This window comes from Telopea speciosissima, chromosome 7 (assembly GCF_018873765.1).
Source record: "Telopea speciosissima isolate NSW1024214 ecotype Mountain lineage chromosome 7, Tspe_v1, whole genome shotgun sequence".
Taxonomy (NCBI): Eukaryota; Viridiplantae; Streptophyta; class Magnoliopsida; order Proteales; family Proteaceae; genus Telopea; species Telopea speciosissima.
Window position 1 is genome coordinate 28,788,270 of NC_057922.1, and position 14,273 is coordinate 28,802,542.

The window sequence follows — 14,273 nt, forward strand, 5'->3', positions numbered from 1 at the left end:
GAAGTCTTTCCCTCTCATTTCATACGCCTCCTCACCTCTGCACCTCAAACGGGCTAAATTGGCGGAGGAAGCCTATTCAGAGGGAAGGGACAGAATCGATTCCAGATCTGTTTCCATTGTCTCGATTTGTCCTAGAATTTCAGTTTCAGTAAGCTTGATGTTGAAATTTTGACAAAAAACAACACTGATAATTACTCGATCCTTGATCCTGTTTCAGGAGATGATGATCATTTTGATCGGTTTTCGTGTGAAATTGTTGAAATTGCATGCATGAGGAATATATTTGATCTTACTTTCATCGAAGGAAGTTCTGTGAAATCACAGGTCGGTTTTATTTAAATGTTGTGAAATTTCTGCAACTAAGACCCCGCATTTCAATTTTTTGATCGGTCTCTGATTGAGAAATATCAGATTGGGTAATATTTTAGCAGAATTTAGGTTTCTTACCCATTGAATTTGGATTCCCCTTTCCTCGACTCTGGATCATCAACAATGGATAAGGTGAGGACAAGGAGTCCAGTGTACGTTAGGCAGAAGAGCATTTCTAACACGTCCGGAGGACCAACATCTCCGATGACGTCTCCCATGCATCGCCATGCACGGTCAGGATCAACAGGTGTGAATTTCCGGAAGCCACAAAATTATGCAGCCAAAGCTGCAGCTCAGAGGCTTGCGCAGGTCATGGCACATCAACCAACGGATGATGATGATGAGGATGAAGACCTTTCTTTGGATTACAATCCTACAGGGAGCATTGGTCTTGCATCTGGAAGGGCAATGAGATCTCCTTCTCCTGCGGTAATTTTAATTTTTTTTTGTAGACAACTTTGATCGAGAATGATATAGTTTAATAAACATTACCACAAGTAGAATGCAAGCGAATGTGAAATGTGATCATTCTTATAGATTAATGCACGGACACACTAGGCATGGATTACTTGTTTCTGAAGATCAGAGCAAAACTTAAACAGATTCTGCTTCTCTTTTTTTTGTTTTTTTTGTTTTTTTCTTGATTGATAGATTCTGCTTCTGATAGTCCTTGAAAGCATGGATATTAAAATAATTACCTCAAATTATACTTCTGACCGCAGAATTCTGCAGCCAGACCTACATCTCAGAGGCATTCACATGTCACGCAACATCAACACACGGAGTATGACGATGATGACCAATTTTTGGAATATAAGCCCACAGGGAGCATTGGTCTTGCATCTGGGAGGGCATTGAGATCTCGTTCTCCTGCGGTAATTTGTTCCAGACTTCTTCTTCTTCATCCAGACTATATTAATTGGAGATTTGAAATCACTTTTCTTTTATTAACTTGAGTATGAGTAGCATGTGAATGAAATATAGAAATGCTTGTCCGTATAGATTAATGCACTGATATGTAGGCAAGCATTAGTTGTCGCAAAAGACAAGCTTGAGAGTTAAAAAAAAAATCTGCTTCTGATAGTACTTGCCAAATGGAAGTTGAAATAATTATTCCACAACTGAGACATTTTTCCTGAAAATAACTATTAGGTTCCTAGTGAAGCTCGTTGATTTCCTGATCCAATTTCTTTGAGTAAAACACGCAAATTTTACAACTAATTTTGGAAATAATGTCATCACAGATCAGGTAACAATCATATCCTGATTGGATATGCTTAGCAACATTTTATATTTTGAAACAAGCCAGCATATGGAGTTTTCTTGCGTGGTAACCTTTTAAAGATTCTAACTGGATTTATATGGATGTCACATTTTAATTTTTCTCTAGTTGCAGTTCTGTATTCTTCATCATTAAATAAGTACTGAAATAAGGCTTACAGAAAAGTCGTATGTTGTTTCTAATAGCTAGGTCGTAACTCTGTAGAAGAGACTTCGTCTTCTCGCTCTTCATCAGCTAGCCGATCATCTGTTGCAGTTAACTCTGTAGAACAGCCTCCACCCGCTCACACTTCATTGCCTGGCCGGTCATCTCCTTCACCCAGCACTGTAGAGCCGTCTCCATCATCTCGCTTTTCATCAGCTGGTCGATCATCTTTTGCATTCAATTCCATAGAGCAACCTACATCAGCTCGTGCTACTTCAGCTGGCCGATCGTCTTTTGCAGCCAATTCTGTAGAACAACCTATATCTGTCCGTTCTGCATCAGCTGGTCGACCATCTCAAGTAGTCAAGACGGTTCCCATGGTGCCACCCAGTGTACCAATATCATTAAGGCCACCTACTCCTGTGCCTCCATCAGATCCTTCCACTGATCATCGAAGGGATAGAAGGTATGTTTGAGCTTAGAATTGCCCAGCTTCATTTCATTGAATTGTAACATAATACCGTCTGAGTTAAGAGCTAAAAGTATTTCAGTACTATTTAATGTGCACTGTCAGCATATTTTTGAATTCCATAGGCAAAGAAATATTGAAGCAAACAATTTACCTGTCTTATAGTTAATGTTTATAGTTGAATGTAAGCCATATTTGCTCCATGGTGAGATTTATCTAAGATGTTGGGACCCTTACAACAATGGAAATTTTCTATTCTTGAAATTTGTATCCAGTCCCCTTAACTACTAGTTTTGCTGCTACAAAATTGTAGGAGCTGTGCGTTGGATAGTTTTGTTGGTCTGTTCAACTGCAGAGTTTTCTGTTAGTTTAGGTTGTTTGGGCCATCAAATAGATATTCCAATAATTAGACATGTGGAGATCATCCAAATAATCCTACACTTCCCATTATGAATTTTTTTTATCCTTCTAGAGGTACAGATGTTATTTGTTATCATTTGTATTTTGTCAATATGCAGGTCCTCATTAGATTTGGGAAATTTAAACGTGCGTGAATCTGGAAATCAGCGTTCTACCTCTGCCCTTCAAGACGAGGTAGAGTCATGTTTGAGGCGGGTAACATGTATCAGGAAATTAAATTTTTTGAAAGTTCATGCTGGAAAGTGCTTAGCTAGTGATTTCCTTCTTATTAATTGCTATGAATTACACTTATTTGTGTTAGTATTCAAAGCATAAATTTTCATGTCTATTCAGAACTTTATATTTCTAGCAGTTAGGATAATATCTTTCTGAAATATCCTTCTTAGCAAGGTGTGTATGCAAATTGCAGCTTGATATGCTACAGGAAGAAAATGAAAGTATGCTTGAAAAGGTGCGAGCCAAAAATTTCTTACTAGATTTATTATTTTGTTTTTTTTAAATTTGGAAGGCTATGGCTCTTCTTTTCATGTGTCACATTTCATCCTTTCTGTAACTTCCCCATGTTCAATCAGAGCAACATGGTTTGGTATTCAAGCTATTGAAGTACTGCCTTTGGTTAATCTTAGTCATAATTAGACAGGTCAAACAGCTTGTGCAGCAAACCAAATGCTCTTGTTGAATAACATATTGATCCTGATATTGTATCCTTTGCAATTCATTATGATATGTTGTCCCCAGCTTCGACTTGCAGAGGACAGGTGTGAGGAAGCAGAAGCCAGAGCTACGCAGCTTGAGAAACAGGTAATTTAAAACCACCTCCAAGTATATCCTGGTATTGTTAAACTCAACTCAACTCAACTTAATAAAGTCTTATGTTCCACACATACGTAGTTAACCTCTTGGCTGTCCAGGTAAAATGAAAGTTAGGAATAGAGCCTTGCACCATTAAATTCTAAGATGTCAGCCTGTTGATACAGTTTGAGATTCTGTCATACGAAACCTTTTTTAATTGTTGGTACTGAAATGTCATGGATTCTTTACAATTGGAAGCATACAAGTAATAATGACATTGGCCAGTTGCATGGTTAGATAAATACCAACCATTGTGCCTCCTTCAACCAAGAAGGAAGAAAGGGATAGAAAGGGTCTATAAGTGAAGGAAGGTTCATGATTGAAACCAGGCCAAAGTCCCATAGGAAGCTTGCAAGCCTGTAAGCCGATGAACCATCATACATCTATTGGAGTTAACATATTGGAAAGATATCATCATGGGATCTCATGACAATTAAGGAGTTAAAAGAAGTGAATAGCAAAGTGTAAGGCAGCTTTCCTTGATTGAATGGCTTTGGTGGTCAGATATTGTAATGCAGTTCAGGGTTCTTGATAAAATCTGGAGCGAAAAAAACTGCTAAAAGTCCAGGTTTGAAGTTGAATCTATAGAACTATTATTGGACCAAAATAGAAAAATGGTAGGAGAACTTGAGATATATTGCAGTAGAGGAAGATCCGATCTAAGATTCAAATCTGGAATTATGCTAATAGGTCATAGATACTCAGATTTGCCAGAAAAATTTCAGTTTCAATAGATATATAACCAGAACTAGAAATGGATATAGGAAGAGAGAAGAGAATTACAAGAAATCAGAGAAGAAAGTAGAATGATTATAAGGAAATGTCAGAATTAGAAATAAGGACAAAGAAGAAGAATGAGGAAAGATTACACTTGTTAAAAGCAAATCAGCAGAAGGAGGAAATCAGATCTGGGATAGCAATCCAATATGCACAGTTCAATAGCTCCAAAACTCTTGAAAAAACTTCAGTTCTATTATTCAAAACATGTCTAATTGAAGGGAGTGTTTACATATATGTAACCTTTTAAACTTCCTAAACTGACTCATAAATGGACTCTTAATCACTCTAGCCTCAAAACAAAACTCTTAAAAGTTATTAAGCATCCTTATTCAACTCAAACACTTAACTGCAAATCTCAAGTACTAACTTCATCCCACTTTATGGGCTTATAATTAAGCCACAATCCAACAAATAATCCATAAACAAGTGACCCAATGCCCATGAAACCCACCCATGGCCCAAACTAAGGTCTAAGCCCAATTGGGCAGTTTTAACTGCATCGATTCCCCAAATGTTGGTTAAATGTCTTTCTTTATCTACAAAATAGGTTGGTAAAATATCCTAGATATCCAATGGTTGGATAAGGTTGTATGGAAAAATTCTAATACTATTAGGATTACTATATAGCAATACAGGAACTGGAATTTCGGCAGCTCAACTCAGCAGAACATAGCAGAATCTTAGAGAACTAGTATTCAAGAACCAGAATATAGGAGTTGAAGCAATACAGCACAGATTTCAAGTAGTTGTTTCAAGTAAAAGACAACTTGAAACTAGGTAGAAATCGGGGAACCACAGATTAGAAGAAGTAAATAAGTAGTAAGAAATCAGGTCTGGGGTACCAATCCCATATGCACAGCTCAACAGATCCAAACTCTTGAAAAACTTCAATTTTATTATTCAAATCCTGTCTAATTTAAGGGAAGGTGACATATATGTAAACTTTTAAATTTCCTCGACTGACTCATAAAAGGACTCCAAATCACTCTAGTCCCAAAACAGAACTCTTAAAAGCTATTAAGCATCCTAATTTAACTCAAACACTTAACTACTAATAGTGTGTATCAACTTCACCCCCACTTTATGGGCCTATAATTAAGGCCCAATACAACATATAACTCATGAACAATTGGCCAAGGGAAAAAAAAACCATCCATATCCCTAAATAAGGTTTTTGAAGCCCAATTGGGCAGTTTTAACTGCATCAGATTGAGGGTATTTAAATTTTTTTGGCTCCTCGGTTGATTAGAGATAAGTTTTTAATCCTCTAAGATTGTAAAATCTAACGGTTATCTACTCATTCAATCTATGTCACTAATAGGAAGTTTTTGGTCTCCAAGTGTCATCTATTTTAAGTGTATATCATTAATAGGAGAGTTTTGAGAATTCAATAAAAAGGGGTATCAACTGTCATTGTAATGTAAGAGTGACAAGGCCTTGAAGTCTTGAGGCTGGAGTTTGTGGTAGAAAGACTTGAGAAAACAGTAAAGTACTATTTTGTCTTCTATAAAATTTTGGTTATTTACTCAAAAAAGTTGAGGATGAAGACATGGTCAATAAAAATCAAATGGATTTGGGAAAATAAGGTGATGAAATAGGAGAAAATAATGTAAGAGAAGAAGTAACAAGGGATGTATCGGACTGTGAACAGTGTTCATGAGTTGTAGGAGAAAAGAAGAAAAAATCAGAAAATATTCTCATTTGTATGTGCGTAATCCTTGCTCTATTCTTGTATAACTTGCTTCTCCTTGCAAAGTCCTAGTCATCTATGAATGCGATCTATATTTTACATCCATTTCTTAAGTGTAAGCATGCTAAGGCTAGTGTTTCACCAACCAGTACCTTATTTTATAATTCCTTATCCACTGAGCATGAAGAAACTCAAAATTTGAACTGCTAGTGTACTATCAGTTTAAAGGTCATTCAATATATTAAGAGCTTACAAACAATTTTTCAATAAAGTAAAGGAGCTTTGAGACAAAGTACAGCTTGAATGGTTTATTACTCATTCTTTATGCAATCCTTACTGGGTTTATATGCATTTTCTGAGTGTATACATGCTTAAACTAAAACTTTGGTAACAGAAGATGCGATAATGAAGGTGTGGTTCTTCCTCTAAGATAGAGTAGATGCGAAGGTTCAGATCGAAGATCTTCATGGGACGGCTCATGAATCTCGAGAATCGAGCATGGGGCGCATTAGTTTTCAAGTCGACCCCTAGGCATCCAACCGCTTGGTCTCCTAGGTGGGCACCTTTGTCGTCTTGTCGGTGTCACCTTGCGTCCAGGCCCCCTCCAATGTCTTGGGTCGTCTAGGCGCCATGACTACCATGGAAGATTCCGTTATTTATAGAGTTTAGCCTGCACTAGAAATTAATTTTTTTTGAAATTTCCATATCAATGCTAATGATATTATTTCTTTATTCTTAAATTTTGGTCATCAGTCATACAAAAAAAAACACTGGTCTCGATGTTTGAGTGTGTCTGTAGTACATACCCCAAAGCATGAAATGAACTCTGATTACCTGGGTCGACATTAGTTTATGACCTTCAAGATTTCAGTTAGAATGTGCAGAGAATAGCTTCTCTGCCCTCTCTCTCTCTCAAATTTTAAAATATTTTTGTTATTATATTTTCCTTTTTATTAAATCACATAGTTTCTTCATCTTAGGTTTCTTCTCTTGGAGAAGGTGCATCTTTAGAGGCCAATCTCTTGAGCAGGCAAGCTTTGAATACAACTCTCAAGAAATTCTTGTTCTGTCTTTATATTCTTCTGTTTGTGTAAATGTTTTTTTTCCACTCTTTCAGGAAAGAGGCAGCCCTGCAGCAAAGGGAGGTACTAGGGGCCCAGCAATCTCTGTGTCAACTTCTATCAGGCTCACTTAAATGTGTATCACATGCATTAATGAGCATATATACATTCAGTATACATGCTTCTACACACATACACTTGCATATTACATATGTGTGCACATAGTTGTCTCTATCCATATCATGTGTCTATATACATACACAAGTATGTATTTATGCGTCTAACTCATTTGTTCCTCAGGTTATAGATGAATTTAATTGACCATACTTATGGGTAAGTGTACGTAAATAGATGTGATGCATGCATTTGGCTAATGAATTTTACCGTGCAGTTTGAGATCTCAACAGTTTTTCCTACTTGGATTTCGAGCTGTGTTTCATTTCCATTGCAGATGATTAATTAATGAACTCTCTTTGGATAGAAATGAATGTCATATCATCCTTGGAGGTCCCTTGCCTTAAAATAGGTTTACATTGCTTTGAAATTTAGTACACCCTCCTACTTTCTAATTTAATGAACTTTCCTAAGTTTGGATAAATTTGATAATCATCTAAACAAATAAATTTGCAAACCCAACTTTAGAAACTACTCGCTATTTTGAATACAAGACTCCCATCTACTAAGTCCCTAATTAGACTCAAAAGAGGAAAGCGAACCACTCCATACATCACCCGAACACATTCAAAACCTTCTTCTGACTCAATTTTGACCTACTCCAAAAATCAGAAAGTTCTAAAAGACAAGTCTGGAAATTCCAGAGGAGCCCTGATTTCATTCTAACTTTGACACAACCAATCCCATATTAATGCCATTCTTCAATGGTGAAAATACTTTTAAATTCTTCAATTCTATTTCACCTGTAAGAAAATGAGAATGTGGCTGTAAACTTTTTCACTGACTGTAAGTCACTGTATAATAGGAACTCTTATATTGTTCTGAAGCCCTAAACAGGGAAACCTTAAAATTAATTGTCACAAAATTGTCCTAGGTCTTTGGGAAAGTGTCAACATATTTTGTGGTTTCTCAGTTGGATGTAGAGTAGATTGTTCTTACCCGTTGCAGATGGCTGTTTAATTCTCTTAGTGAACTTCAAAGGTTTAGAAACTTAACGAAATTTATGTTTCACATCTATGGCTGGATCTTGATATATTATTTGTTTATCTGAATGACTTAATAATTTGGTTAACTCCAAATATAGATTATTGTGCCTTACTTTATGCTTGAGTTGAGTTATTCCAAAATTCTGATCTTGATCAAAATCTGATGCTGACATTTAGTCTATGTTACAGGCTGCTTTGAAATCTGTAGCACAAACTCATGATGGTCGAGATGTAAAGATTGCAACCCTTCGATTAGAAGCAGAGGTATTGAAACTCTGCATTTTATGCTCAGTTTTCTCGCCTTTGTCCCATTATTTAATGGTGTATCTACATGGCTTCTTTTGGATTGACAAATCTGTACTTTTGGGCTAGACTGCCAAGGATGAGGCAACATCTGCTTTGGAGCAGCTCCAAGAGGCTGAGTTTGAAATCAAATCTCTTCGAAAAATGACACAGAGAATGATACTGTCTCAGGAAGAGATGGTCTGTATCCAGTTTTCCAGTCTAATTAACTTCTTGCAGTTTCTATCTTCTAGTTATACAATACACATTTGTGTCATCTATCTCATAGTTATACAATATACATTTGTGTCAGGAAGAGGTGGTTCTTAAAAGGTGTTGGCTTGCTCGATATTGGAATTTATGTGTTCAACATGGTAAAGTACCTTACAAAAGTTTTTGATTTTATTGTGCTTTCTTTTGCATAAGCTCATCTACTTTGTATTGCTGCAAATGATATATGCATATTTACTCAGCAATTGCTGTTCTTGCATGTTTGGTTGATGGCTTGATGCATATTCACTCAGTAATAGTAGTGTTAATATTTTTATCTTGCTGATATTAATGATAATCAAGGAAATGTCACCTACAAATTTGATCTTCTAAGTTCTGACTTTTATGATGGCCTTTCTGTTAGAGTATATGTTGTAAGGGGTACTTTAGTCAGTGGCCTATTATAAGCCATACTAAGTTGTAATTGTTTACTTTTGTTATTTTTCCCTTTTACCTCCCCAGGGAGGCTTGTGTAATTACATGAATTTTATTAATGAACCAAATAGGTAGTAGGAGTCGATTCTCCACTACCCACGATTCTCTTCACTCCTCTTCTTCTTTCTTCTTCTCTTCTCTTCTCTTCTTCTTCCTCTTCTCTCTTCCCAGCTTTCATTCCTTGTTCCGTTGATTAAATCAACCCACATTTGATTTCGAACTTCGTATCAGAGCTGGTTTGAGAGTCGACCAAGCTCACTATGTCTCTACACCTCTTTTTGGAACCCTAGAAAAGTAGAGGGTTCCGTAGAGGCTGCACTATGTAAAGATATTACACATTGAAGCTTTATTGGAGTTCTTTTTTTTTGGATGAATAAATAATTCAATTACCAAAGGGAGAAGAAAGGGGGGGGGGAGAGGATACAAGCAAAAGCTGACACAAGCCCTACCAACAAGCAGGGACAAGACAAGGGGCAAAGCCCAACCAAAAAAAAAAGGCTAAAAAATAACAAGCCAGGCAAACCAAAGAACCAAAGAACCAAGCCTGGCTCGAAAAAGGCCAACTAACCCGGGTCAATAGGCTCACCGCTTTGAGCATTGATTCTATAATCTAAATGGAAAGGCAAGTTCAATTCTGGGGCGGCCAAGGAGTAGGAAAGTTAGGGATGCTTCATAGGGAAAGGAGGGGAACTGGGGTTACGGCGATGGAAAAGGCAAAGAGAAGGGGAGGCAGTAAGGAGAGGAAAGTGGGTGGGGGAGGGATCTGGGCCATTTAAACCAGATGGGCCAGACAAAGAGGCGCAAGGGGAGGAATCTGGACCAATTAAACCAGATGGGCCTGATGGGCTAGACAAAGAGGCGCAAGAGGAGGGGTCTGGGCCATTTAAACCAGATGGGCCTAATGGGCGAGACAGAGGGGCGCAAGGGGAGGGATCCGGGCCATAAGGAGAAGGTCCATCCAAGGAGACGATAAGGAGGGGACCACATCGGTGGAAGGGGACATCGGGGAGAGAGGAGGAGAAGATGAAAGGAGATTTTCAGACGGGGAGGGGACCACAGTGTTGAATGGGGTAATCAAGGAGGGAGAGAGCATAGTGAAAATGGAAGGGGAATGGCGGAGAGAGAAGGCGGAGAGGAAAGAAAGGATTTATACGATGATTTTAGAAAGGAGGTGATACCGAGATGTGAGGGAAGCATCTTGGGGCAAGATTGCAGAGGAGAAGCAAGTGTAGCAGTCATAACAGGAGCAAGGATAGAAGGGATTGGCTCAGGAAGAAGACAAGGGTTCTGCAAATTAGAGAGGGGGAAAGTTGCACCATCAGATAGGGACTAGACCTGGAGGAGAGAGAGTCGATTATAGTCAGCGATAGCAGGGGGGGACCAGTTGCTCAAAGGGACAACGACGTTTGGGAGAGATCGACGTTGGGCGATTCTTCCGGCCAGATTTTTGATAGCGGCTTCTTCTCCGGCCGCGACTAGGGCTGCACTGATCAAAAGCGATTGGAAGAGAAGTAGAGGCTTCGACAGAGGGGTTTCTTGGCTCCAAGGTAGTGTTAAGGCCTTCGATAGAGGAGGGCAGGGCAGGGGAGGCTTCTTTAGTGGCTTTGCTCCCAGCCTCAGGGCATTCACCAGATAAATGACCAAATACTTTGCACGCTAGGCACTGTGGGGGTCTCCAATCATAGTGAACAGCCTGGTTGAAGGGGAATCCTTCGTCATCAACTACAAGGATGGAAGTTAGCAGGGGTGGGTCCACCGAAACATCCACGCAAATTCTGGCAAACGAGACGATCTTGGAGCTTTTTTTTGCCATCTGAAAAGAGAGGAATTCCAAGGACCGAGCCAACCACACTAAGGCCTTCCTTACACCAGAAATGCAAGGGGAGCCCAGGAAGAGAGATCCAGATTGGGAGAGAACTGAAATCGAGGCGATGAAGTTGAAGGTAACGGTTCCATTGCCGGAGAAAGAGAGGTTTTTTCCAACGTTCCAGGGACCTCCAGCCATGACTCTATCTCGGTCTTTGTCTTCAGCGAACTTGAAGATAAAGAAACCATGGTCGAGCAGGTATGCTTCAAATTGACCCTTAGTTTTCCATTGCTTTGAAAGAGAAGCTTTCACAAGGGGGAAGGGGGGTTGGGATCCCATGAAGTGCCCCACTAGGCAGTATCCCATTTCTTGGTCTCATGGAGAAGGAGATCAGCTTCGCAATGGGCTGCCTTGGAGCCACTGATGATGGTGGGAGGGACAAAGTACAGGGGGAAGCCATCACGGGAAGGGGGGTTTTGGGATGGGAAGAGTGAGGACCATGGTCTAGGTTCAGGGGTAAGAAGAAGGGAGGCCCTAGATGGTGGCGGCACCACCCCAGGGTGATCGGACATAGAGGATAGGGCTCCGGCCATGTTAATTTGAGGAGATTCACCAAAAGTTAAACGGCCAAAAGAGGAGCAAGGCTGTATGAACCTACTTCTCTTTATTGGAGTTCTATTCACCAAAACAAAGTATAATGGAGGAGATTTGAGAGCTGTAGATGTGTTTGGAACCCTAGAAGCCCAAGACAGACTTAATGCCAGCTTTTTCTTCTCATGCTCAATTCTCCCTCATTCAATCACTATTTGAGCTGGGGCTAGGGCTGTTAGAATCGCCCAGGAGTGTACTTTCAAGTCCCTAGGGACTCATTTGCTGAAGTTGTATGCTTTGGGAGCACAACTCATTTTTCCCTCTACTGGACAGGTACCACCAGGTTCTTTTTTTTTCCCTCTGTTATGTCTGAAATGCTATGTAGAGTGCTGAATGGGTACTATTTGTTGAAGATCTGTGTTATGTGGAATCTATTGGGTATTATGCATTGAGACTATGTTGTCCGAAATGTGTTTGACTTGATTTTCTTCAAGGAACTTCAGTTTCTTGCTGGATTTTTTTTTTGGGTAGAGTTTACTTTCCATTTGATTGTGATCCACTTTGATTTACTAAGTTGGTGATTACCATGTCTGGATCTGAGGTCAGTAGACCTGTAGATGCTTCGGCTAATAGTTCGGGCAGTACAAATCCCAATATGACTATGTTTGAGAATCCCAATACCCAAATATCTATTGTGAAGTTAGACAACATTAACTATTTGGATTGGGCACACTCTGTGAAGTTGTCTCTCCGAAGTAAGGGAAAATTGGGATTCATTACTGGTTCTATTAAGGCCACTGCTATGACTGATCCCTCATATCTGAAGTGGGAGACTGAAAACTCAACCGTTATGACTTGGTTGATTTTTTCCATGAAGCCTGAGATAGGTAGAAGGTTTATGATGAAGGAGACTGCAAAGGAAATTTGGGATAGTGTTTCTAGGACATTTGACCGAGTAGGTGACTCGGCAAAGGTCTATCAAATTCTTCAAAAGGTCATCACAATGAAACAAGGTGACCGAAGCATTTCTGAATATTACAACATTGTCATTGGTCTCTGGGAGGAGTATGACCACTATTAGGACCTTCATTTGTCCAACCCTGAAGATGAGGTAAAGGTGTACAAGACACTTGAGAAGGAACGTGTGCTTATCTTAGTGGGCTTAATCCAGAATTTGAGCCAATCTGACTACAAATCATGGGGAGGTCACCTTTTCCATCTATGTAGCTACTTACAGAGTGAGGAAACTAGAAGAGTATCCATGGATACTGTACCATCCCTGGAGAGGTCTGCTCTTACTTCTAGTTCTCACAGAGATCGGCGAGATGGGGGGAGAGGCCAAGGGCCAAAATATGGAGATAACAAAGAAAAATTTAAATGTGACCATTGTGGGAAGCTGGGGCACACTAAAGAAAGATGTTGGGTACTTCATGGCCAACCCCCTGGTATGCGTGGTGGATCCACTGGTTTACGTGGTGGTAGGAGAGGGGGTGCTAGAGCCCATACTGTGACTCTGTCTGAGTCAGCTGGACTACACGCCGATCTTGACTCCCTATCTAGAGAGGATGTTGCAGCACTACGCAAGATGATGTCTCGACTAGACCACTTTCTACTACTCCTACAGAGTCAGATTCTCAGTGCACTGTTGGCAGGTCTTTTTGTATGTGTTGTCCAGAAAGAGGAGGACTCAATGATTATTCGTTCGCCGGAATCAAAAGTGAAAATTATGACTCCTATTCTAGTTGTTGAGTTATGTAACCCGATAAGGGTATTTTGGGTTTTTTACATTTTTCTCTTGTTTATTCCCTGTTATAAGCTTAGTCGGCTATACAGGGGCACTATTGTAATTCTACACATAAGTGAAAAATATAAATGAAGGGGCTGTGAGTGAAGGAAACAATTCACTCAAGCCATTCTCCCATTCTTCTCTCATTCTTCTAACATGGTATCAGAGCAAATCTGATCTAGGTTTAGAACCAGCTTTAACCCCATTGTTTCTTCCTCTCTCTAACAGCCCTTTCTTCACCTTCGACGTTCTTTACCTCCTCCACCTTCTTCTTCTCCCTTTATTCTTGGTCTGAAATCTGCAATATGGACAGCACAAATGAGGTGATCGATTGATCTTGTGCTGTCCCCTACCTACCTCAATCAGATTATGGTTTAGAAGATGTTGTTGGATTGATTAGCTGCTGGCACTCTTTGCGATTTTTGGAGTCTTCATCTCTTGAAGATCGAATCTGCCCAAACATTGGAGATCAAGTCTTCCATCCTTGAAGATCCACATCAGCACCCTTGGCCAGCTGCTATCAACATTGTCTCTACACCAATCAGCATCCTTCAACAGCGACCTTAGCCCTTCTGCCAGCAAATCGATATCTCCATTGTCAGGTTTTTTTTTTCAAAACCTTGACACTCAAATTGATTTGGGGTTGCTCTTATTTGTTGCCACTGTTTTTTTTTTAGGGAAGCTTCCCTCATTCTTGAAGAGTGTTTGATCCAAATTTGAGGCTCTTCCTCCAAGTATTGGTCAAGTTATCAACACTCATCGATTTCAGCATACAAGTGTGCACACCAGGTGTTTGATGAATTGCCCCTTATAGTTCTCTTTCTCAGTTTGGTGTGAATTTTTTAGGGTTTCATCCATCATCATTGAAGAGTACT

The 14,273-nt window shown here is 39.6% G+C and overlaps 1 protein-coding gene across 1 annotated transcript in view; it reads left to right on the top strand.

The window, feature by feature from the left end:
- Positions 1-14,273, top strand: part of LOC122667700 (coiled-coil domain-containing protein SCD2-like) — an 88,985-nt gene continuing 74,712 nt past the window's right edge. The window contains exons 1-12 of the mRNA XM_043864090.1: positions 1-314; positions 383-798; positions 1,092-1,244; positions 1,837-2,261; positions 2,783-2,858; positions 3,094-3,135; positions 3,423-3,485; positions 6,987-7,036; positions 7,124-7,151; positions 8,417-8,491; positions 8,600-8,710; positions 8,823-8,883. Coding sequence (XP_043720025.1) covers positions 493-798; positions 1,092-1,244; positions 1,837-2,261; positions 2,783-2,858; positions 3,094-3,135; positions 3,423-3,485; positions 6,987-7,036; positions 7,124-7,151; positions 8,417-8,491; positions 8,600-8,710; positions 8,823-8,883 — 1,390 coding nt within the window. The 5' untranslated portion in view covers positions 1-314; positions 383-492. The remainder of the gene's footprint in view (positions 315-382; positions 799-1,091; positions 1,245-1,836; positions 2,262-2,782; positions 2,859-3,093; positions 3,136-3,422; positions 3,486-6,986; positions 7,037-7,123; positions 7,152-8,416; positions 8,492-8,599; positions 8,711-8,822; positions 8,884-14,273) is intronic.